The sequence below is a fragment of the Apaloderma vittatum genome, unplaced genomic scaffold (assembly GCF_000703405.1).
Source record: "Apaloderma vittatum isolate BGI_N311 unplaced genomic scaffold, ASM70340v1 scaffold8320, whole genome shotgun sequence".
NCBI lineage: Eukaryota > Metazoa > Chordata > Aves > Trogoniformes > Trogonidae > Apaloderma > Apaloderma vittatum.
In genome coordinates, this window is record NW_009694990.1 from 1 (window position 1) to 26,203 (window position 26,203).

Here is a 26,203-nt window from a genome sequence, read left to right on the forward strand (position 1 = left end):
CTTTGGCTCCCCCTGGCGGGGGGCAGCGGGAGCGGGCACCGCCCCGCAGAGCTCCGGCCCCAGCCCGCTCTGTGCCGGAGCTGCAGGGCGAGCTCCGCGGGGTGAAGGTTCTAGTTCTCCTCTCCAAAGCGCCAATAAACATGAGAGAGCGACGCGGAGAGGGGAAGCTCCAAACACACTTTGCAATTTTTGAAGAGCACGAGTCAAAACTTGCAAGCGACTGTACAGACACAGGGTGACAGAAACCCGCCACCACCATTTGCTTACGCTTTGGGCAGCCCTCGCCGAGAGGAAATCAGACGTGATGGGTTTCTGGTTGGTGGTTTGTTGGGCTTTTTTTTTTTTCTTTCCCTCTCTCAATCTTTCTCTGGTTAGAAGCTGTAGATAAAAATTCACACAGACAGAGATGTCACCAAAAACTTCCAAGTACTACCTCTTCCAGATGGAAAGGCCAGCAGGGAATCCCATTCCCAGGACCAATGAGAAGTGACAGAGTTCACTGCTCCATATGGGAGAAAAATAATCCACGTGCACAACTGACATCCAAAATGGCTCAACATAATTTATTTTTTATGTTAAAATGTACAGAGTTCTTTTGAAAGTACTTGCTAGAAAGGGGAAAAAAAAGTGATATTACATACAAGGAGAGGAAGGGAGACCATCCAGCCAGGAGCGCATGACATGGAGAATTACAAAGGCATCTAGGCACCCCTTCCCCTTAGCTTACAAGTCACCATGAACAAAGTACAAAGAGGTTACAAAACAGGAAAAGCAAATATAAACAGACAGGAATAGACTCAGCTTCATTTGTACATGCGGCTTTTAGAGGCATCTGGAGCTCCTATTCACACACTCTAGAGATCTCTTTAAAGAGAATTTTTATCTTTCTTAAAATAGTTTTTAATATTCTACAACAAAGATAAAAAATTTTAAAGATGGAATGAAATGAAAAAGCTCTTATTTTTAAAAGGCATCAAAGTCACTAACAGTGAGATTATTTTAATTTCTTTTAGAAGATTACCCAAGTTATCTTGCTAAAAATACATATTTTTTTTTTTTTAAACAGAAGTGAAAAAATGGTAGGTACCAATATTACTGCGTTGGATAATTTCTTTTTATATATAGAAAAGAACATTTTTTTTCTACAATAGTTCTACAGTCACAAAGGCTTGTGGAAAAGGGAGCTGCCCAATTGATAAAAAAAAACAACATACAAAACCAAACCAAACATAACAGCAAACAAACTAAATTCATGGCCCTCATTTCAACAGCTTCTCCTCCTGTCTCGGACTCCCCCCACCCTCTGCCCACCCCCCAGCCCAGCAATCAGGAAGCAGTGACACAGCTGAAGATCTAGGAAGGAGAGGGCAGCACAGTGCGCTTTCTACAGGGGTTACTTGGAACTGGAATAGTATATACAGAGAAATGGGGTCCTACGTAGCCTTGTACATGCTCAAAACTCAACAGAAATAAAAAGTGGAAGTCCTTTGAATTCTGCCTTTTACGGTTAGCAATTACTGGAGGAAAGTCCATTTTAGTGCATCTGAAGAACCCCCAACTTTCTTTTAGACTCTTTTGGTTTAAAAAGAAATTAGTCTTATTAATGCGCCTGTATTTCTACTTCACATACAATAAAAAAAGAACTTTACATTAAAGGGTGTCCCTTTTTGTATTGGGTGACATGCCAGCAGTGTAGTCAAAAAGAATGTAAATTGGATTATGCGGTAATAAACAGCAAAATCCTGCCTCCTGCGTCCTGCTATGGTATTTGGACTGTTTCACTCCTGTAAAACAGGCCGATTCCCTTCTTTTCCCACACTAGGAAAGAAGTGTGGCTATTCCTATAAAACGGGTCTCAAACATAGTGGGAGAATCAGGGAAAACATCACTGACTGCCCTAGAGAGTGGCACACTCAGCAACTTCCTACCCCATACGAGGAAGGGAAGAGTGACAAGGACACCACAGGGCTCTCATCCAGTCACTTAAAACACATCCTTTATCTTCCAAGAACACCTAAGTAAGGAGATTAAGAGGCAGACCACTGGAAACAGCTGCTTTTCAGCTCAGCCTGACTCAAAAGACTCAGAGCCAAGACCCTCAGCATTTCCAAGTACATACTAATGCAGAGTTCGGGATCTTAAGAGTTGTGGCAGACTAGCATGTCACCAGAAGAGCCCGCAACCATTTCCTTGTCCCAGCAGACCATTAACCACCCTGTCCTCCTCACGACTGCCCAAGGGATACAAACAGCTCTCTCTGGAGATGCTTCCAGTAGCTCAGCGACAGAGCGCGTGTGCAGGCACGCACGCGTGGGTGCACATGCATGTCTGGGTGGTGAACGGGATCATTTTAGTTACATAATACTTTCAGCATGAGACATACAATTTCAATTAACTCATCTACAAAAAACACCAATGTGAAAAATTTATTGTTTACACGTAACTCCAAATTTTACTGAGGGCGAGGGAGTCAGGGAAAATGAAAAATTTTCCCTGACTTGCAGTAATAAAGAGCTTCATTTATTGTGTCCCCTTCCAAGTCTCCCAAATAAGTGCCTCCTGCTAGAAGTAGGAATGCCAGGTGGGGTTTAGAGAGAAGGGTTATTATTCTTTGAGATGTCAAACATTTTGCATGACTGCAGCACTAGAAACTGCATACAGAAGGGCACAGGGAAGGGAGAAGGACGTACATCTGAAAAAAAATTTAGGAAGATGATTTCACTGTTACACATATTCTGTCCACATTGTCAGCAAAGTAAGGCTCTTTTTAAATTATGAAAAGATTTTGTGCAGGTTTTCCCCTCTAAAAAACATCTGTAAATGATTTTAGCTGTAAAATGTTTCAGGATTGTGAAGAAAACAAAAAAAAAAAATCCAAAAAATAAAGACCAGGCTTCCTAAAAAATAAAATAAACCAAAGAAAATCTCTCTAAATCTACAGCAATATTTTAACTGGAAAAAAGTCCATTTTCTCTGGTTCGTCAGTATAAAACGTTCCTTTATTTATATATATTTCAGTTTTTAGGATGCAAGTTCATCTTGCTCATCTTCTCATGTATGGTCCATTGAGAGACTGCTTGGGCACCCCAGCAGCGTTCATGTAGCTGTGATGGGAGGGGCCAGTGTACATCATGTTTCCATGAGGATTTGGCTGCATAGGCTGCTGGGTGTAGGCCTGGCTCCCCATCATTCCCATCTGCATCTGCATAGGATACTGTGCTGTCTGGTTCATGTAGGCAGGGTTACTATGGTAACTGCTGTTCATCATAGGCTGTGTCATCCTGTAGCTGTTCATGGCGTTCAGGGTGTTCATATTCATGGAGTTAACGTTGTAGGGGGCGGTCGGCATTAGGTTGACCCCCATGTTCATACCCCGCTGAACAGCCAGCGTACGGGGACCAGCCTGCATGGCAACTGCGGGCGGGCTGCGGCCGTAGAGCTGCTGCTGGTGTGCAGTCGCAGAGGGCAGTGGTGCTGACTTGGAGCGAATGGAAATATGCCCCTTGACTGGCATTTGCCCCTGCAGCCTCTGCGTGTGCGGAATACCGATGTTGGTAGCAGACATGTTACACTGGAGCAGAGGCGACGTGAGGTTCATGGTGGTGGGCGCCAGGTTTGGTGGAGGTGTCATAGTGGCTTGTGCTTGTGGTGTGCCTGCTAAGGGATGAGAGGGGGCTAGCTGAGCCAGTCCTGTGTTGGACAGAGAGACGCTGGTTGCATAGGAAGTCACAGCAGGAGAATGGCTATAAGGCATGGCATGAGGGTCCATAATGGTGTTCGTGAGCTGCTGCAGCTTGGCTAAACTGAACGTGGCTGATGGTTGCGAATAGCTCCCAGCACCAAAATCCCCTGGAATCCTCTCATAGATACTGATGTTACCAGTGCTTCCTGATTCAGGTATTTCCATGATCATAGGTGCTGGGGTGAAGCTGTTGTTCATGCTACACTGAGACAGTGGAGGTTGCTGCTGGGGTGGAGGTGGGGGCTGTGGCTGCTGTGACTGAGGCTGTTGCTGTTGTGGCTGCGTTGCCGGTTGCTGGTTGCTTGGCGGCCTTTCTACTACGCAGCTCTGAGGCGACTTGATATTGCAGTTTGCTGCAGGCTGGACAGTGTTTTGTTGCATCATGCTGCAACTGCTGCCAATGTTTGCCATTTGCTGAGTGACAACACAACTGTTCTGTGTGAGGCTGCTAGAAGAGGACAGTCCTCCATATGAACAGCTGCTCTGGGAAGAGTTATTTCCACAAATGCTGCCTCCCATAGTGGAGTCATAGCTGCTGGGGTTTTCATAATTCTCTGTAGTGCTCTCAATGCTGCCAAGGTCACTGAAGCCGCTGTCCACCACCTGCTGAGAGTGGTCCGATACTGAAGGCACATCCATCATGGGGCTGGTCTCCATGTTCTGCATAGAGGGTGCGGACAAGGATCCTTGTTCAGGACTTATCTGGGTGTAACTGCTCTCCAGAGCAGGCACATTTGGGCTGCTGACAGAACGTACAGACTGGCTGGGGTGGGACTGGACAGAGGATATTGGACTGTTGTGTTCTGAGGCCTGGCAATCTTCAACCATCGATATCTGAGGATCCTCCTCAGTCTGGGTATAACTCTGCAAAGTCTGACAAGCTGCAAGGGTTTCTTCACAGTCCTGGTAGGCTACATCATGCTCATTGCTTTCCTCCTGCGTCAAGGACTGCACTGCTTGAACAGTTTCAAGGTCTAGTTCACTATGAGGAATCTCTTCCTCCTCTTTTAATTCAATTAACCCTTCTTTATTATTCTGCTCTTCTTCATGATCATCTTCAGACCCAGGGACATGCTCCGAGCCCATCGATGTCTCATTGGAAGCCTGCTCTTCCTCAGAATCCGCCTCTGCTTCATCTTTTTCTTTTGCATCTTCTTTACTGCTTGGTATGCTTGTTTCTAAAAAACATTCTTGCACCTGAGGCTCCTCCTTCACCCCTTCTCTAACAGGCTGTTCCTCTAATTCTTTTTTCTTCAAAGACTCGGGATGACTGTCATCTTCGTCATCAGCATCATGATCTTCATTTTGATTTGTCACTACTGCAACTTCCTCTTCTTCTTCATGGTCATGCTCAGGTTCATCTTGTTCCTGCTGTTCTTCTGATTGCCTTTGCTCTTCTAAAACCCGTGGCTTCTCCTCTATCTCCTCTTCTATCTCAGGTTCTTTTACTTCTGGAACTGGACTACTGTTGCTGTCCACAGGAGAAACTGCTCTTACTTCATTGCTGGCTATATCTTCCTCTTCTCCTTCTCCTACCTCTTCTGCTTCCATATTCACATCTTCCTCCTTCTTTTCCTCAGCAAGAGGCAGCTCTTCTTTCTGCTCAATACTTTCTTCTTTATCTGAAATTTTGGGTTTACGCCCTGGTTTTGAATTAGCTACCACTGAATCAACTTCTTCATCCTGAACTGATGGTGGCACCTTTTCCCGGTTCAGTTTAAAACCTGGTTTTCGACCAGGTCTTTTCTTCCAGTGGACTGGTTTTCGGCTTTTTCCTTTTGGCCAGCCCTTTTTCTTTTTCATGGGTGTAGAAGTATCTGGCTCAAGTGAAGAATCCTTTGCTTCACATTTTCTCAGCATAGATAATGGTTTCAAAGTTGGGTTACCTGAAAACACAAATTAAAAGATACTGTTCAAACATTTTTGTTTGACCTGAGCGTTCAAGGAAGCTTTCCCAAGCATTCCCATGTTTATCAACTTTAGGTATCAATAACTAGCTTAGAGATTTATTGTGAAGGGTAACAAGAAGGATCAAGGTCTGCTCATTAGCAATCACACTGCACATTACATTTTCAAAGAACACCAATGCTTTCAAGATTTTGCATGGTCAAAGCTCTGAGCCTTTAATACACAATTCAAATTAAACACTAGGGTATAAGGATAAAGTCCTGGAAAGACTCACCACCGCTTACAAATTTTATTTATACATTATACATGTTCTCAGATGAAAATGTTCCAGTTTAGGGCAACACATGAAGTTGCAATAACAGCATGTTTCCATTTAGATCTGCATTTCGTGCATCTGCTGAAGAAAGGAAATATTTTAACTTTTTTTCCTGGCTTATGCTTTTAAATGCCAGCAGAAATACATAAATGATTGAATTTGGCCAGATTTTTTTTTTTTAAATGAGGAATCATTAAAAGGAAGCTGAACTTCTCTCTCATCTGACTTTTATTTGATGAAGCAAGTTTTTGCATTTTAGCGACTTCCCAAACACTAGAAAAGGTTCAGAGCTTATACAGCCAGAGAGGAATGTGGTCATTTACTGAGAACTTACTGAATACTGTAAGGCATTCCCTGAATTAATTTCCTTTTGAACCTGTCAAGATAGCCAGTGACATTTTACACAACTGACAGTAAACTACTACAACATTTAATCATTGACACTAATTGATATTCAGTTTATCGTCCAAATTTCTGTCTTCAGAGACAGAATTTCCTTAATCTGCTTTTGTATTCATTTTATTTGCTAGGCAGAAAATCTCTCTTACCAAATAACACCGAAGTAATTTGTAAATTCATCAAATCACTTTTTTGCTTTCTTTGAACATATCATTATAGAACATTTGATCCAGTGTCTTAATCAGCGCACAACTGTTCTCTGAACTATTCTAATTTATCAATACTCTTAGTAAGTGCAAATAACTGAGTCAAGACGGTTGTAGTAGTTTCACTAAAGGGAGCCAAATAAAGGAAAGACAGAATGCCTGTTCTTGTATTTAAGGATCATCTGAATCTCTTTGGCTTTCAGCTAGAAAACCATGCTAATTACTGGACATGACCTTCAAATATTGTCTCACAGACCTGGTCAGTGAATTAGGCTTTACTTGATTTACCAAATCGCCTCTTCTGTCAGCTGCTAGTTTTTCTTCTGTTTTTTTTGCTGCTATTTAGCAGTACAGCCAGACACAAGATCTAGACCGCTCTCCCCTAGAATAGGGTAGTTCTGTTGGAAGACACCTACAACGATCAACTAGTCCAATTGCCTTGCACCCCACTAATAACAAAGCTGCTTAATTATCCCTTTTTTGCAGCTTGATTTAATTAATACGCAGTAGCTTGATTCTGTAACACTTCAGCTTAAGCAAATGGTTTAGATTAAGTCAAATACCTCTCAAAGCACTAAGCAGGTAACACCAATTACCCTTATCAACCAATTCACATTTTTGCCCTTTCTACCATCTTGATTCCATGCTACCAATTTCTCAGGAAGAGCTGTTTTAAGTTCTCCGTTTTAAGTCCTAGTAGTTCACAAATGCTTCTTAGAACCTAATCACAAGACAGCTGAGTTACTCCTGCCCCTTGCTCAGACAGGGATTTAAGTAACTCTGATGAGAAGCATTCTGAAAAAAAACCGGGTATTAAAAAATTAATGTAACCAAATACTGAATTCAAAATCCAACAATTCATTGAAGTCATCCGTAAAGCAAATATTTGGAATGTGAATAAAGGAATGAAAGGATCTCCCATGGTCAGCATATCATTGGGCAGGAAGAAGGAAACACTACTTTCATAGTATTTAAAGCATTAACACTTGAGCCCTTCAAAAAATAATCCGCCTCTTTACATTTATCCTTTTTACAAAAATAAAAAAATCATCTTCACATTTCCTATCTACTACAGAGGATCAGATTTACCACCTCTTAGATAAAGACTCTTTGCTTTTATCTGTACTGTCAGAGACTTACTATTTTTAGGAATACAAAAAAAACAGTAAATGATCTCCCAAAATAATGTAATAGTGAAGGTGTCCAGACTGGGCTCCCCAGCACAAGACAGACATGGAACCCAGCAATGGGCCAGTAAGTTGCCTAGAAGGCTGAAGCATGTCTCTGACGAGGAAAGCCTGAGAAAGCTGCGACTAGAGAAGAGAAGGCTCAGAGGAGGATCTTCTCAGTGTGTAAAACTATCTTAAGAGAGAGTGTAAAGAAGACGGAGCCAGGCTCTTTTCGGTGGTGCCCAGTGCCAAGACCAGAAGCACTGGACACAAACTGAAACACAGAAGGTTCCACCTGAGCACCAGGAAACATTTTACTATGACTGAGCAGTGGAACAGGGTGCCCAGAGAGGTTGTGGAGTCTCCCTCCTCGGAGATGTTCAAAAGCCCTCTGGACATGGTCCTGAGCAGTTGGCTCTGTGGCCTTTCTTAAGCATTTGGGCTGGACAAGATGACCTCCAGAGATCCTTTCCAGCCTCAAGGGACTGTGACTATGATTTTTACCGTATGCACTTGACACTCTCTTCACAAAAGAATACAGGTTTGATGACCACTCAAGATTTCACGTGCACTGTGTTTTAGGATACCGAGAAACACGTGTGTGCTCATTCAGTTAGTAAAAGGTCAGCGTGCACACGAGCTTGAACAGATCCTTACAGTATTCACAGTCACAGCAGAATTTACAGAATTAGGAAAAGCAAAATAATACAGTCCACTCTATTACAGAGCTCTGTCTTCCCCCACGGGAACATTAAGTTGCACAGAATTGGCAGAATACAGAGAGACAAGCTTTGTTTTCTACACCATAGAACACACTCTGTCTTCCAGAATGCCTGACCCTGATTAAATACTGTCTTCAAATCGCCACAGCCCACTGTCCATTCTCACTGTAGCCCTGACGTCAACAAGAACCAATTCAAATTCTCATCAGACACTTAAATTTAAAAGACTGTGATGTTACATTTCACGGAAACCACAAACCACTTTGAAGGCACTGCCTCAGCTAGGGACTAAGGGCACAGGGAAAAATCTAAAGGAAATAACAAGCAGGTTTCTGCAGTGATGGGATAACATACAAAAAACCCTACGCTTCCTAACTCATAGTTGTGATTAAAATAGTCTAAATCTGAACCAAGTATTAAAGAACACAATACTATATTTCTGAATCTTCATAAGACAGTGGTGCCCCCCTCCATCAAGCTTAATTTTTTTATCAGAAAAGGCCAACTGTTTAAAATGACTGATTACACCCATGTGCCAAAATGTTTAGGTAATCGAAAATAAATGTTTTTTCAGAGGTTCTGAAAAAATTGCAGAAGTTCAGGGAAAAAAAAAAGCAACAGAAGTGACACAAGGGAACAGAAAGCACTAATCTAGTATATAACGGGTGTGAGTTAGAAAAGTGGGCACTCTATGGACTCTTCGTAGTCTGCAAAAGATGGTTACAAATCACTGATGTATTTTCTAAAGCGATATATACAATATATCTCTAAAGGGATCTGCATCTCCACCAGAAAACATTCAGAAAAGCACAAATGAAAAAGACTGAAAACGGCTTATCTAACAGATCTTCTCCCAACTATATAGTTATATTAATGGTACTGCAGTACCATAAAAAAAATGTATTCCATGAGTAATCCGATAACAGAATTTTAAAAAAAAAACCAGTGGTATAAGCTGGCTGTGCATATATCCCCACTAAGCAAACATCAAGATATGCATTAAATTTACATAGTTAAAAGGATTTTAAGGTAACTGATGCTAAATGAATGGTATGCTGCTTATAGTCATATTGTTGCTTTCAGTATTTAAGTACTTTTAAAGAAAAGCTCTCCACTGCTAACCACAGGCTAGTTGAAAGTCACAAATTAATGAGTTTGATCCAGTATCGATTTTTTTATTGTGGGATAACAGCACCATACTTCTTTCACACAGTTCTTTGTTTTTACTCATCTGGCTGTCTTGCAGCATGGAGACCATCAAGAGACCAGAATATATGAATATTACTAAGGGAGCATCTGAATGACAGATGTTTCTTTTGAATTGTCGGTATACTCTAAGTAACCAGTTCCAACCACATAATATTATGAACTAAAGGTTCAGAGAACTTTAAGGAGATACAACAAGCTGAGAAGCAGGACATGCAATGTGATGAAGAACAAGATCTCAGAAGAGACAATTTATTATTTCCTCTTTGTTACGGAAAACTGAGGGCTCTCCAAATCATTTCTGTTTTATTTCTGTAGGTGACCCTGATTAGGTTTTTACACAATCACATACCAACCCCACTAGGAAAGGTGAATCGAAAGGATACCCCATCATCAGGTCATGGCTAATAAGATAGTTAAAAGCATGCACCACATTTTCATTACACTTGGGAATGTTTGAGGCTGCTTTGACTTGTAACTTAGGCCTAAGGCTACATTTTGTCTAGAAGTTACAAGACAAGTAGTTTGCTCTGTCCTAAGCTAGTATCATCTAGCACTCACTGACACATCTATATCAAAGGTTCACCAGCATACCACGCAACATACCATTAGTGTCATCAGACTCCTCCTCATCTTTGGACTTCCTCTTAGAAGAGGGTCTATGCCTGAGTGTGTCTGGTGGGGCTAAGTGACGAAAGTATCCACTGGGCAAAAGATCATTCTCCTCCTCTTCATCCTCCTCCTCCTCTTCCTCCTCCTCAATCTCAAATGTCGGCTCTAATCTAGGCATTGGTCGCTCAGAGTCTGAGTCCTCAAAGGGTTCATCCAATACTTCTGTGGTCTCTGAGATTGTTTCAGTGACAACACTGCTGTTGTGGTGCTTACGCTTGCGGACTCGCCTCTTCCGATGAAGAATTGGTTTCTGAAAGTAGAAGGTGAGACACGAAAAGACATTTTATCATATGTAGTAGAAATAAAATACTGATAAACAGAAAACATGAAGAACAGAGCTCAATATTCTAAGCAGAACCAGAGAGCTCCTTTCTAGAATCCAGGCTTCACTAGAAGTACCGACCAGCACCTGTGTTCAGTTAGACAGATACCAAATACAAGGCAAGACAACTGACTTCCATGCAGACTGTAGACTGACATTCGTGTAATAGTATAAACCATTTAAATAGCTGAAGATAACAGCCCTTCCATAACAACTGAAAGTTCAGATACACTACAAGATAGATGTGAATAGTTTAGAATAAGCTGCAAAGATGATATAAAAGAAAAATTCTTAGTGCAGCATCCAAAAGAGAGACGATCTTCTTGGTCACTTTGATAGAATTCACATCTCCATGGTAAAACATTTCAAAGACCTTATGCTGTTATTTTAGTCATTTAGATAGCATTTGTGCTTTGCAAGCTTCTTTTAAAAGTAGGACAGGACCACACCTGTTTCTATTTTGAGTGACTGGCTAATAGCCAAGACAGAAAAATAAAAAAAAAAAGGAAGAAGTTAGAATTAAGAAAAAACCAACCAAACCTACCTTTGATTCAATAAAACCCACCGCTCCAAAAAGGTAGCGGAAAGTATCCTCCAGGCAGATTTCTGGAACACTGAGCAGATGCTATCTATACACTTAACATATACCTCATGAATCGCACAATCCTTCAGAAAGCACCAATATACTGACAAAACAGACTGCATGACATAGTCAAGGAGAACAAGGAATAGGGCACACACCTTTCGTTTTAATGTTGGCTTGGTGAGAACAGGTGGAGAGGTTGACCGAGGACTCACAGGCTCATCATCTTCCTCTTCACTACTCTCACTAAAACACCTCAGAAGTACCCTATCGCTATCACTGTAGCGGCGGGGTAATCTGTCACAGTCCTCTGGGAACCTACACTTCAGTGGCTCTGTGTTCTTTTTCAGCTGTCCTTTCCACCTTTCCATATCTTCACTGTACCGTCGACGGGGAATTGCAGATTTTTCCCCTTTGCCATACTGTCCCTGGGATACTGCAGATTTTTCCTCATCTTCAGCATACCGGCCTCTTGAGGCTGGAGACCTCCCCTCACATTCACCACATCTTCCTTGCAAGGCTGCCGACTTCTCCTCACAGTCACTGCACCGACCTCGTGGGGCTGCTGATTTCTCCTCGCATTCACTGCATCGCCCACTGGGAATTGCTGTTCCGTCCTCAATGGGCAATATTGGCTCTTTCTCACAATAGGGCTCCCGAAGTTTTTTGCCCTTGCGGTTCCATCGACCTCTTCGTGATGGCTGACTGTTTGCAGGAAGACTATCCAGGGGAAAAATGTGTTTGTTTGGCCTTGCAGAATTGGCTGGAGCAACAATGTCTGGCTTTTTTTCACTCTCTGTAGGTGAGTATGGCTCTTGCTCTTTCTTCTCCCATGACACAGATTTTACCATCTGTTTTAAATAAAAACAAATAGATTTCTCACTTTCTATTCAAGGATGCATGTCTCTTTTGAATTCCATTCCACAAAAGCTTTTGAAAAAGAACTCGAGAAGTTTAAGGAGAACGACTTTTAAGAATAACAAAAGAACCGTCCTTTTCAGGATTTGAATAGTGCTAACTGCTACTCCTTTCCTCCCAGGTGATTATGTACCTCAGCTGGCTTCCCAACAAGTGACCTCAGTAAGCAGCATATACCCAGGTGCCTGCTGGAATGCAAACATCATCTTGCTACATCCAAACACAGTATTTGTGTAATTTTCAAGAAAAAAAGTGAGAAAACCACGAAGCTATTTTCCCCTTAAAATGCACAATTAGTTTAATGCAAATATAGTAACAGCACATAATCTGCCTCTCAGTACTCTTAGTGCTCATCATCTGATGTGATAATGCGATCCTTCAAGGACAGCAGCCTGAGTTTCAGAAGCCTTCGCTGCTCTGTGGGCAGTAGTTCTAAAGCTATTAGTGGCTTTGCAAAAGTACACTGCAAAGACCTTGGGAGAAAGATGGTAAAGTTCTTGTTGATTCATTTCCATCTATGCCCAGAAAGGCTGGGTCCTTCAAATCTAAATCCATTTCAATACTTTGAAGAGAGACCAGGTTGCATGAGAGTGGGAGGCAGGCACGTTGTTTGCCTGGTTGTTGTTTTTTTTTTATTGTGGGTTTTTTTGTTATTGTTCTTCTGCATCCTCCACCCAACACTATAATTAAAGGCAGAAATAGCCTTTTTTACTCTTTTCAGAGATAGTCTTTAACCTTTCTCTAGACTGTACATCAATGTTTTTCCTATTTTTAGTTTCTAATCTGAAACTATAAATATACATAAACTAATCATGACTGTATTGTTTTTTATGATTATGCCAAATGCCTAAGCTTCCCATTTTAAATCTTGTTAGCATTGCCTGCAAAAGCACTGAGTGTAAATTATATACCACACAGAATTAACAGTTTCACTCTTACATTGGTCTCTGGATCTTTTTCTTTCTGCTGCTGTTGTTGCTCTTCATTTTCCCCATCCTCTGTCTCCTCTTCTTCATCTTCAGAGACAACTGAGTTGGAAACTATAACAGGTGTCCAACGCAGACATTCTGCATCCACATCTATAGGTCGGACATTATTTCTAACCTTTGCCATATGTTCTTGGATAAGTTTCTCCCGACGAATGATCACAAATCTAAACAGTAATAGTACTCTGATCAACAACAGACTACATACTGTACATGTCGCTATGTGAAACAGATACAAGTTATTACAGGAAAATCTGCACACTTTCAATCAGTGCTGCCACAAGTAACTAGAGAGGACAGAAAGCTCACTAAAATTGTACAATCTGCAGTACTCTCAGACTACCAGAGAAAGCATCTTAAAACTGAGAACATTCTTTCCACTTCTTGTTAATGATGAAGCCATTATTCTTCCATGGATACCGTGAATATGATTTTAGTACGTGTTAAATGGACAGGGGGTATGCCATTTGGGGAACAGGCAACATAAGCTGAAAGATACTGAATGGCAATAAAAGGACTGCTTAAAAAAAGTTACAGTCCCCCTACCAGAGTGGACTTTACTCAGGAGGCTGGGAGTAATATCACCATTTAAAGTATATTGTGAAATGAGGACAAAAAACTGTTCTCAAACTTTATGTTTCCCAAATAAGTTCCAAATTTAACATGAAACACAACAGAATACAACCCCATTCCTCAAACGGCTAAGGTCTGAACCAAGAGTAATTCTCAGGATTTCACTTGACTTGTACACTCAGCTGGGCAAGCACGCTACCTCTACTCTGCACCCACACCTCCTTTCTCTGAGTGATCTGTCAAGCATCCCATGTTAATCTACACAGCTAATGGCATTTTTGAGGCACAGAGAAAAGCAGGGAAACAATTACCTGCTCAGTGACTGCAAAAAGGAATAGATTTCCCTCTAGAGAAGGGAAGTTGCTGATCTTTGCTCTGTTTTATGAATATGTTAGACTGATTACACCGAGGGACTCGAAGCGAACATGGCCAAGAGACTAGCTTGGTTTCTCTCCTGGCTGCAAATTACTCAGAAGTTTCACAGCTGCAGAGCTACACAGCTGAAAACCACATCAGCTTTGGCACTGAACACGAGCACCATAAATCTCTACAGCCAGTATTTGGACACTTAAGTCTTAAATACAATCAAGCTTATTAGACGTGAGCTGTCTCCAAACATCATTAAATTTGAAATACACATGAAACTATTTGGAAACACAACTGGAATCCTGTACTCACTGATCACTACGGAAGTCAAGCATTCGTAGGTGATGCAGAGTGGAAGTGATATCTTGAGGGCAGATTCCAGTCAGCTTACTCAATTTTTTGATGCTTAACTGCTTGTCACGTTGATGATAAAGGCACTCCAATATTACACTTTTCCAATACGCCATATACGAGAGGCGCCCCAGGTCTGATAGAGGCTTCTCTGGTGATCCTGCTTGACCCTCACGCTTTGAAAGCAAATAGCCTGAAGATTTACAAGGGAAAAAGAATTAAAATCTAAAAGATTAGCATATAAAGCTTGTCTCCACCCCAACTTCTATAAAGGCATTTTTTCACAAAGTAGGTGAATGTTGCCTACAAGACATAGATTATAATTCGGAAGGATACACTAAGTGGTCCATCTGATTTCTTTTTGTTTCTTTAAATTCCTGTTATTCAACGCTAGAGTATGAGGTTTCTAAACTACACTGCGGTCAGACACTGGCTATGGGCAATGCCACGAGGTGGCAGCAGTTGCCTACCTATAAACTACACTAAGCCTGAAGTGCAGAGTCTGTTGCGCATCTTCCACTCACAATAGCAGTTTTGAAGATGACAGAAGGAAAACATATTATAGCCATTTAAAACTAGTATGGCAGATAACGTTCTTGAAAATCCTCTACTGTCAAACTTCAGGTCCATATTAGAGGGTACCAAGCTCTATTTGCACAGTCTTAATTAATATGAAACACAGGTTCAGCAAAGACCAAGAGGTTGTATCCTTGCCAGTATGACAAAGGATGGAGGTGGGAACCAGCTGACAAATGTGTCTTCTCTCTGCTGCTCTAATATAGCCCACATTTTTTGATTTCTCAAGATACATCACTGAACTTCTTTGTTTCATCAATATTTTTAAGAGAACAACTTATGTACACAAGGATATTTACCAGCAAAATCATTCTCATGTAATTATACCAGTAGTATTTTTCCTCTGGACATTAACTCCAAAATTAGCACGTCCATAGGGAGGGCTATATGAGATTATACTCAGCATAATAATATAGATACAGGGGCAAGTTTCCCCATGAGCTTGCTGAGATCCATGTATGAATCTGAGAATGGTCAGAGCCTAAGTATGTCTGGTTTTGTTGCGCTCAAAGCTACATTAAAACTGTGATTCTGTAATTCTACCAAAATCACTCTACTGACACATGCCTATAGTTTCCACCATAACTTGCTTACATGGGAAACATGGCAATTAGGAGGACCGCTATCAATTTGCCTTTAGAACTGAAGCCTTCCAACAGTAAGAATGAATTGTGAAGTTCAAATGATTTTGTGAGTTTTACAATCTCTTATCCTGAGACTTTTTTAATTTGCAAAATATCCTCTTCCACAGATAAGCCTTTCTTTAAAATGTAAAAAGACTGAAAAAAAAGTGAAGAAGAAGTTCCTTACTGAAGTCAATTAGGAACCTGCCATAGCCCTTACGCTGGTATTGTGGAAGAATCATTATACAGGAAACATTGTACTTCTGTTGGCAGTGTTTTTCCTGTAGGAAAAAAAGCAGCAGCAAATTTGAAAAAAGAAAGGAAGAGACAGAGAAACAGAAAGAAAAGTCCAGTGAGATATAGCAGTTGTTCTGTACAAGTCCTTAATTACATCTATAACAAAACAGTCAAAGTTTATCAGGAACAACTATGTGCATGACCCAAGGAAAGACGTTAGAAGATAAAGTAGTATTAAAGCTCTGTTACCATCATTTCAGTTCAGAAAACCAAAAAAGAATGAAAACTTGACATAACTACCACCTTCTTAGATCAATACAATAAAGAACATTTGCCGCATGGCAGATAAAGTTCAAAGCATAAATCTGAAAGCTGCTAAATTCACTGAAAAAGACTGCCGTATTCCAGTAAATCTTTAAACATTATAAACATAACATATTAAAATCTAATCTCAAATCAGCTGAAGACCAAAAAGGAAAGCTTCAATTACAGCTATGTAAAAATAAGTACGACAATTACAGACAGAAATCTCAAGAAAAGGTGTATCTGAATTCTTGGCCCTCTTTCATTAAAAAAAAAAAAGCTTTGAACTCAGGTGCAAAATTGCCAAACTTGTTTGGAAAACAATCTATTTACAGAAAGAAAGATGAGACAGAATGGCTTGGTAACAGTTTAGCTCACAAACAGTACTACCCACCATCACCACGAGCGGTGGTGGTCTATTTGAAGTTGCGATTTTTTAGCCACTTGCTGCAGTACAAGTTCCTTAGAGAACATATGCTATTCAAAATTATGAGGAAACTTGGTTTTTTAAGTTGCTGGTATCATACATAAAATCCAATTGCAACAGATGTCTGTACCTAGATTACATAATCATCTAAAATGCAAGGGCCTAAATTACAACAACTTAAAGACTGAAGCGGTATTTCTCACCATAGCAAGTGCAGTTCCAAGTCTGAAATACTCAAATACTTGCCTTAGAAAAGTAGCCAACAAGGTGACAGCCCTTGACATCATTCTGTGTCAGCACGTAGAAAAGAAATGGCTCCACATCATAATACAGAGTTTTATGGTCCAGGAAGAGTTTGGCTAACAAGCACAAATTCTGGCAGTAGATAGTGCTGACATTGCCATCAACCTTACAAAAATGAGGAGAAGTTTTGTCACTCCATGTGCTGTCATGCAAGGCAAAGCCTCTGGGTATCCCCGTAGTTTTGAAATGCCTAACATCAGAGAAGACTTCTCTGTATCAGGTAGCATCTCAAAGGACTTAAAACTTCCACAACATAAAGACTATGACCAAGTCACATTCATTATCTTAAGAGAGAACTTAAAATTCATTTTCCTAAAATGAAAAGGCATTTTTACAAAGCGAGCCTTCTCACACAGTTTTTACGGGTGATCTATATGTGAGGTCAGCTCCCACTGCTTGCTTGTAGGCCTTCACTCTTAGCAACTGAATGTTTCACGAGTGAAGATCTTTAGGACTATGGAAAACTTACGACATGATTTGGTGCTAAAGAATTTATTTTATAGGCAAAAGCAAGTGGGTTAGTTTCTAACTTACCTCAAAGACTGAAATATTGTTTTTTCTGTAAATTTCATTGGCTGGGGGATGAAACCAGCCACATTTTTTCATATGCTGTTGGAGAATAGTTCTGCTTTTCATATACTTTAGACAGAATTCACAAAGGTACAACTTGGGTAGCCTGTAAGAAAAGATAAAGAAAGATCAGAGACTGAAGATACAGACTTTTGCATAAAATTCTTCACACCTACAGATGCAGAACTTGATGAAAATGAACCCAGTATATACTGACACTGTGTATGTGCTAATGAGGCCAAAACCACAGCACGCACTTATTCTGAAATGAATGCATATTTAAAAAAAGAGTACTTAATATCCGGCACAATTACTTTTACTTTATTATGTCAGAAGAAACACACGTATCGATTCAAATCCTAGAAAAAACAGAAAAAAATACTCCCAGTTTTGCACTAGCTATGCGAAGATGTTCCTTTTCTTTCCATCTAGTGACATATTCCTGTAGCAGTTCGAATGCTCAGAGCATATGCAGGTTGCAAAGAGCTTATCAACTTTTTGACTCAGCCTGAAAATATCCTAGCATGTCTATTAACTATCATGAAAACTATCTGGATTTTGTGTACTTTGCTTCTGTCCTAAATTCAAACAGAATCTTCCTAAGATTTCTACACTGCTAGAGTACAGCTTTCCCACAAACCCTGAAGCAGAACCAAGGAGCACAATGTGCAGTCGTACCTTGAGTACTCCTGCGGATATGGAGAGGAGTACCAGGTCTGGATCTCGTATTTCCCAAATTCGATCACAGAGGGACATCGGACTTGTGGATCAGGAGGCCCAGTCACCCCTACTTTCTATGCAAGAGAGAAAAAAGGTTTCATGAATTTCCAAGTGGAAGACTTCTAAGATGAAGTAAATTAAAGCATTCTTATCTACGCAGTCCATCCTACTTGAACTTACAGAGAATGAGAAAGATGTAGATGTTGCTGACACTAAAGGCCAGTACCAGTCACACTACAAGAAGCATGTGATTCACAAAAAGGAAGAATTAGTAAGCACTGTCATACCACATGCCTCCACTATCTTTCATACTGTTGCATGTACTTTAAATACAAATTAGTACACAGTAAAAATTAAGACAATCTTTTTTCAGACCTGTTGCTATTTCCTTTTTTGTTTTTTTCAATAGCCATGAACAGAAACATATAAACTGCTCCTGAGGTTAAGATCTAGAATAGTCAAGTATCTAACACTACAATAATGTCTTCCTGGCTCCGACACTGAAAGTAATACTGTGAATGCAGGATCTACCAAAACAATATTCAGGGTACAGCATATAGACACACACAGCAATGTCCTATCCTGTTCTATAAGGAGTGAAGTATCTAGAAAAAGAATATTTTAATTAGCTAGAGCCCCTATGTGATTCATGCTGCTAGCAGAGTCCCATATTTTACTAACAGTCCACGTTTTACCAGCTATTTAATAGCCCTGTGTTTTGACACAACTAAAACCACAGCCCTCAAGGCTTTTTAGATGTCCACCTTAACCTCTTCTGCTAACTTTTCTGTTAACTTTTACATCACCCTTCAGCTCTCGAGGTCAGTGTTGCATCATTCTCGAGCAGCCGAAATCAAGTGCATTAGCTTCTACGACAGACCGACTCACCCGGAGGCTGTATTTCTTGTTGGTTTTTGTTACTGGGTTGGGCTGGGGTTTTAGGGTTTGTTTAAATTTCTTTATCAGATGTGGTACTTACTGCTAGATACTGAAAATTTAACTTTACCTGCAGTGCTTGTTCCTGAATATCTCTAAACAACTCCATGTCTTTTTCAGTTAAAACATCTTGGCTCCCAAAAAAACGCTCCTCATTTTCCTGTTTTCCATCCCAGCCATCCTGATTGTCTGTAAATCAGAAATAAAATTGTCTTCACCTACATTTACAGGAAAGTACTTGCTTTTTAGTGCAGTAACAAACACCTTCTGCCTCTATTCAGACACCACATCAAGTTTGGGGATTTTTTGAATGGGATTTTTCTATTCCAATTTGGGATGACGAAGGAAGCACACGTGGATTTGTGACCATGAAAGGTGCAAAACTCAACAATTCCATATTTATAGTATCGTGAAGGCGTTTTTTACAATGTTTGTATAAATGGCTTACCACTATGCCCATTTCTCAAAAACCAGGATCACGACAATTTAAATACTGTATCTGGTGCAACCAAAACCAGGACCACTTATGTTCATGACCCAGGAAACACCCCTTCCCCAAAAAAAGCAAACAAAACCCACAAGACACTTCACCTCACCCCCAAAGCATTAAGATACATTATTGTTCTTCCAGCACCAGAAAGGCTAATGCACATAACTCCTCTAAAGCTGTGAACTTTGTATGTTACTGTGGAGTATTTTCCACTGCTTGCTTAAGAACAATTCAAGCTATGAAACTATTCAACAAGGCTGTGAAGATCTGAATACAGAGATTAAATCAAGGTCCAGTCATAGATCCATGTCTTAAGCTAGAAAAGAAAACAGGGAAATCAGAACTGCATTCAAAAGGAGGGACGTTCTCAAGCAAGTAGCTGCGAAACTGCACAAAGCAGCCTCCTCTAAGGCTGAGAAAATTAAGAAACATTTGCATGCAAGACTGTACCCTAGATTGGAAACCCATGGGTCTGTCAGACTGGTTTTAATTATCTGTTTCCCACTTCTTACTTCTACCTTGCTGTTCTTATTTTCATTAACCACTCTCTACACTACTTCTTCCAAATACAACATTATTTAGCAATTTAGCTATTGCAATCCCTTCATTACAAAATGGCATTTTACTTCACACTAATCATTTAATCCCTTATCACACCTTGCCATCATATACAGAGAGGCAAAGGTCTCCAGGATTGTTTCTGCTTTCCAACCAGTATTCTGCCTCAAATCACCACAGGTAACTGCATTTGAGCATTAACTTTCAGCTCAAAGTTTCCAGCCTCTAAAAATTCTATTCATTTCAATATCCTAGCCCTCGAACATCTTGGTGTACAGGATACTTACATTGGCAGGGTGAAAAATCTTTACCTGTGGGCCATTCTGAAGTGCTAGATTTCCTGGTACCCTTTTTCCTGATCCTGTACTGCTGAGAATAGTCTACCACTTCCCCTCGAGCTTTTCGTCCATCAGGGGAAGGAGTGAAGAATTTAGTAAGGCCATCTATAAGCCCTTTGGTTTTCTTGTTAAACTTCAGAGTGGTGCTGCCATCTCCGCAGAAGTCCAAGACGTCAGTCTGCTCCAGGTATCCTCCTTCTGATGATGCTGACTGGCCGGACAGGGTGATCTTACGCTTCCGACCCCGACCAGGGCCAGTTCGGACTTTGCTGAAAGGGCCTTTTGATCTAAGGAATGAGAAGGGGAATGGTATGATCAGAAGACTTGGTAAGGTGGTTTGTTTTGGGATGCAAGGTGGACTACCATCTTCCGTACTTATTTATAAATTACACAGAAGCTAATTGTGAACTGAAAAATTTAGTTATAAAGGAGCAGTCAAGAGCCAGTGTACTCTCGAGAAGCCAGGATTCTAAATATCTCAGTGAAAGTACTGTACTACTTTTCTCCGCAGTGAACGTTATGTGCAATTAACTTGAGTATAAACAATAGATTTTCACCAAATTTAATAGAACATTGAATTTTTAAATTAGTAGCCAGAATGAATACATTGCACAGAAGGTTTCAATTTATGCACTCATTAAACACTTATACTTGCCAAAGTTACTGATAGGAAATTGTCATAACAACTACGCAGAAAGTTAATGCACATCGGACATGCACATTAGCTAAGAACCTACACCACTGATTGTCATCGTGGCAGAAAACAGTGTTGATCTCCAACCAGCTGCCATTCTTCACGCTGGAAATTTTAAAACTCTGTTGAGGTAACTTGAGTATTTAACACTTCTCAGAGGGACGGCCCTAGACAGACTGCTGTTTCAGGAAGCTGACTGGTTTTAGCTACAATACTAAATATGAAATAAAATTTAAGAGACAAAACTGCAACAGCAGAAAGCTAACCTGCATTTTGCCCCTCTGAATTACAGCAGGAGTTCCTCTAAGCAAAGGTATCATAAGATTGAAAAAAAATAGCATGTTTAAGACAGTCATTCCCTCTATGTTTTTATAAGTATTAAACTTAATAAGGTGCTTTTTTTGCAGAATGTCTTTTGGTGCTATTGGTTATAATCAAGTGGTAGTTCAGCATTTTTTTTTAAGCTGACTTGACGCTCAAACCAGAAGTTCTTGTGATACACTCCTTCATGGTTTTGTCCCCTCCACAGTCAGTAGTGCTACCTCACAACAAGCACTGCACAGCAATCTTAACTCAAGGAAATTGCTCTGGCTGAACAGCTATCCAAAGAATTCTTGACCCCCCAAATCTAACTGCCTGACGACCAGCTGCCCCACAACTACAACAAGGCCACACAATCCGTCCCAACACAATAGTGCTCCACAAGCACAGAAACACGTGTAATGGAATCAGAGAGGGGACAAATATTTGCTGGCAGCAGTTTAAGACTGAATATCATAGAATGGCCTAGGCTGGAAGGGACCTTAGAGATCATCTAGTCCAACCTCCCTGTCTTGGGCAGGACACCACCTCTCAACTAGATCAGGCAACACATGGGGACCGAGCGGGAATCAAACCCCCAACCTCAGTGCTGGTCCTTGTTGTCATCACCGTGCTCAAACCACTGAGCTAACCGGCCCCCTAATATGTTAAACATGTTAACTATGTTAAATATGTTAAACATATGAATATGTTAAACAACAACTTCATATGCCTTTTTGTAGATTATTTAGTGTCTCTAAACATCAGAAAGGGTTCTTGAGAAATGCAAAGCAAAACGATAATGCAGAAAGAAGCAACCATCCAGCAAAACAAACTTGACACCAACGGCAAAATTCATCTATGACTGTAGGAAATAGTTAAAAAAATAACTAGTAAGCTACTACAAGGAATCAAAAATGTAGGCAAAGAAGAAGCACTGACATTACTTGTAGTCTTTCACAGCACTTTTCAGAAATTCTGTATTAAAGAATAACTGAAAGCTTTTCATGGTAAAAGAAGTCTTCTCACAGAGTAGACTAGACACCTCAGAAATACATGATGTCCTACAGAATCTCACATTTTACTCATCCTTATAGAGATACTTACGTTGTATTTTGATTCTTTAATCTGTTTTTAGGACGTCCTATTGGGTTAGTATAGCGTCGTTTTATCTGTGCTGCCTTCTTGTGTAAAAGTTTTCTTCCTTTCTTCCGTGGCCGACAGATTTGACATATCCACATACCTATAAGACACAAGTCCTCATCACTGAATGTAAGGGACATCTATATAGGACAAAAAGGAGAATTACAGGTCCCAGGCCTTCTGAAGGAAAGTGTAGGAACACTACCAAAGGCTCCAATGATCACATATACACATAAGAAAAATTATGCATATGTTCCACTTCTAAACTCAAGTCCAGTTAATTTTCCACATGCCTCCCAGATACATTTCCCACAGCCATGCAGGAAGTCTCTTTAATTCAAGGCACATTATCAGAAAACCATAGAAAAGTCACACAATTAATTATTCCATATTCTGCTTATGACTATGGTAACCATCAACTACCTTTTATAGGAATATTTCTTTCTAACTACTGGAGAAAAATCTTCCATAGATAACCTGCTTTCTGATGGAGAAGAGCCAGGATTCTCTGCTGTTCAAATGCATATGACTTCAAAAACTCCTAAATCCATCTCTTTCTTTTGTACAAGCCTATTCATTCAGATGGAAGCTGATAATTTTAATCTGCAATCTCAAACTTCAAAGATTTTGTTTTTCAGAACCCTTCAGACATAGTAATGTACAGGAAGCAGGAGACATTGGCAAATCCCAATGCGAAGCTCTGACCCTTCTCTAGTTTATAATACCTGAAAAGCAGCTCTGTAAGAATAGGTTAAATGTACCTAACAGAGGAGAAAAATCTGAAATTTATGAAAGCAAATACGTGAAAGCACTTTCTGCCCACTGACCTCTTCCAGTACCATTTTAAATTAGGCTTTTCATGATGAAGTCCTCACCTTTTGGCATTCTTGTCAGAGGGGGGTCACAGCACTCCATGTGAAAGCCACGGTCACATGAGTCACAAAATAACATGTTATCCTGTTGAGGACAGATAAAGTTAATCTCTCTTTAGATATGCATCTGCGTCAACCCCTTCATTATTCTGTCATCATCTCGGACACCACGCACATAGTTTTCAACTACAGACATACAATGGTGTTTTACAGGTCTCAAAGATTACCAGACTGAAATGAAAGCTGCAAATATTTGACTCCAGAATGATTTTATTTTCTAGTTTAACAGAACATCCACAAGACTAGTACCTCTTCATTCAGAGCATATTCCACTGTACTCACAGCATTTTTTCCCTGATCTCGACAGGAACTGCATGTTTTGCACTCAATACACTGCCATCGCAAAGCTTTCACTCGAACTGTCAACTCTGGGGAGAACTTCAAACAGGACGGATGACCTAACAAAAAAAGGAGAAAATAGTACCAGTAAAACAATTCCACTGCTATTAATGGTCACAGATAGCTCACAGAGAGATTACTTTATTAATTATGTATTCCCATGCAAAATTTTGGTTATCCAGACACTCCTATTTGTAGGTGTTTCTATTCTCATCTACCTGTAACACAAAAACAATACCCTAGATAGCAAGCAGAAAGCCCATATAAAAAAGAACACAAAGATAATTTTTCATAACAGGATTGAGACACATGATAAAACTGATCACCATTACAACATCTTTAAGGAAACCTTCAGGAGCCAAATGAACTATTTGTGTTTGGGTAGCTTAACTGTCTCCTCTCTGGGAGCATGAGATTCAGAACTAATGGTATTATATGCCATAGATGAATACTCCCCATGTACATGGGTCAGCAGTCACTATAGCAGAGTTCTTTGCCTCAAGGAGTAAGCTTTTTACTAGATGCATACTCCTCACACGTACGGGGCAGTGGCAGTCACCATACCAAGCTCTTCTGTCTCAAGTGGACAGGTTATTACTAGCAGCACTGTAAATGGTCACCTACCACTGTTGCCACAGTCAGCACAAGAGATGAGCTCTTCAGGTTTCTTCTCCCGATTTTGCTCTTTTGTACCAAGGCAGAAACTGCAGATTGGAATTGGTTCAGCAACCGGCTGTGAGGAAAACAGACACCAAAAGCACTGAGTATATTAAGAGAGCAAATCCCAGAATCACAGAATGTTAGAGGCTGGAAGGAACCTCAAAAGATCATCTAGTCCAGTGTCAGAGCAGGATCACCTAAAGCAGGTCACATGGGAACACATCCAGGTGGGTTCTGAATGCCTCCAGAGAAGGAGATTTGACAACCTCTCTCAGCAGCCTGTTCCAGTGCTCTTTCACCCTCATGGTGAAAAAGTTCTTCCTTATGTTCAGGTGGAACCTCCTGTGCTCCAGCTTGCACCCACTACTCCTTGTCCTATCACTGGACATCACTGAGAAGAGCCTGGCTCCGTCCTCCCAACAGCCACCCTTTAGTTTGAATGAACTACAACGCAACCACAGATAAGATACGCAAACTTTTGGCACCATGTAAAGAACACATAAGCAGCATTTGGTAAATATGTTTTGCCCTTTTTTTTTTTTTAAGAAATCAAGGAGAACAGATTTACTACTTCTTAAGGAATCATACGCTACAGTGATGTAGTTTGAAAAATGGAATCCCCTGCAAAGCATTAAGTATAAAGTATAATATTTCTTCCCTTTGGTCAATGTCACAGCAGGCACCATGGAATGACAAATCATGTGAAAGAAGACAAGAAGATGGCAAGATTTTGCCAGCTGTGTTAGGTGTACATGAAGGACAGAATTAGGTGTACATGAAGGACAGAATTAACAAATTATTACTGGGCAAGTAAGAAAATCAAAGAGAAAAGAACAACCTATAAGAATGGGAAGGAAGACATGAGTGGCAAAAGGCTCATTGCAGGGAGACAATAAAATTGTAAATGATGCGAAAAAAGAATAAACATTTCCTACCTTTTTTTTTTTTCCTATTCGTATTAGTTTTTGTAAGAGCTGCCTTAAAATATCAAGTTGCTAAACTGTATACAGAGCACTTTGGAATAGTTTTTGCAGAGCAGAATAAGACTGATGGCAATTTTACTCATTTTGGCGCAGAAAAGCCAGAAGCAACGAATGGTGATACCACCCGCTATGTCATATACGAACACGCAAGTGACATATCAATGAATATAATTTCTGAAAGTAATCTGCCTGAAGGTCTGACAGACATCCAAGCTCAGAGCAGACTGCAGATGACTATGCCCCTCTGAGCAATATTTAGAGCTACCACCTTTCTCCTGATGGCAAAAACCACTAACGCCACCACATCCCAAAAAGGGCTCCAGCAAAATGAATTCAACAGTGCAGGCTACATTACCAGCATCACTGAATGTTGCTGAGAGCACCACTTTGACTTTTTGGTCTGAGAGACTACAATAATTTTTCTTCCCAGGAGGAAATCATATGCTTTGACCCATTATTTCTTTTTATCTGCCTCAAACCTCCCCCTCCCCTTTTTTTTTTTTGGTGGTACAATACCCTGTAAGAAACTGCCATGGCTCTTGGAAATCAAAACCTGGAGTTAAACCACTTATATATTCTGACACACTTTAAAAAAGTCTAGTACATTAAATGAAGCAGTTTGCCTCGGGGCG

General features: G+C 40.4%; 1 protein-coding gene across 1 annotated transcript in view; it reads right to left on the reverse strand.

The window, feature by feature from the left end:
• Nucleotides 1-2,371: 2,371 nt before the first annotated feature.
• KAT6A (K(lysine) acetyltransferase 6A) overlaps nucleotides 2,372-26,203 on the reverse strand; it is a 37,098-nt gene continuing 13,266 nt past the window's right edge. The window contains exons 2-17 of the mRNA XM_009869499.1: nucleotides 24,553-24,661; nucleotides 23,872-23,987; nucleotides 23,533-23,614; nucleotides 22,622-22,757; nucleotides 20,494-20,807; nucleotides 19,205-19,323; nucleotides 18,157-18,272; nucleotides 17,443-17,584; nucleotides 16,852-17,013; nucleotides 15,826-15,919; nucleotides 14,401-14,632; nucleotides 13,103-13,316; nucleotides 11,799-12,096; nucleotides 11,404-11,714; nucleotides 10,275-10,590; nucleotides 2,372-5,628 (exon numbers count right to left, since the gene is read on the reverse strand). Coding sequence (XP_009867801.1) covers nucleotides 3,044-5,628; nucleotides 10,275-10,590; nucleotides 11,404-11,714; nucleotides 11,799-12,096; nucleotides 13,103-13,316; nucleotides 14,401-14,632; nucleotides 15,826-15,919; nucleotides 16,852-17,013; nucleotides 17,443-17,584; nucleotides 18,157-18,272; nucleotides 19,205-19,323; nucleotides 20,494-20,807; nucleotides 22,622-22,757; nucleotides 23,533-23,614; nucleotides 23,872-23,987; nucleotides 24,553-24,661 — 5,346 coding nt within the window. The 3' untranslated portion in view covers nucleotides 2,372-3,043. The remainder of the gene's footprint in view (nucleotides 5,629-10,274; nucleotides 10,591-11,403; nucleotides 11,715-11,798; nucleotides 12,097-13,102; nucleotides 13,317-14,400; nucleotides 14,633-15,825; nucleotides 15,920-16,851; nucleotides 17,014-17,442; nucleotides 17,585-18,156; nucleotides 18,273-19,204; nucleotides 19,324-20,493; nucleotides 20,808-22,621; nucleotides 22,758-23,532; nucleotides 23,615-23,871; nucleotides 23,988-24,552; nucleotides 24,662-26,203) is intronic.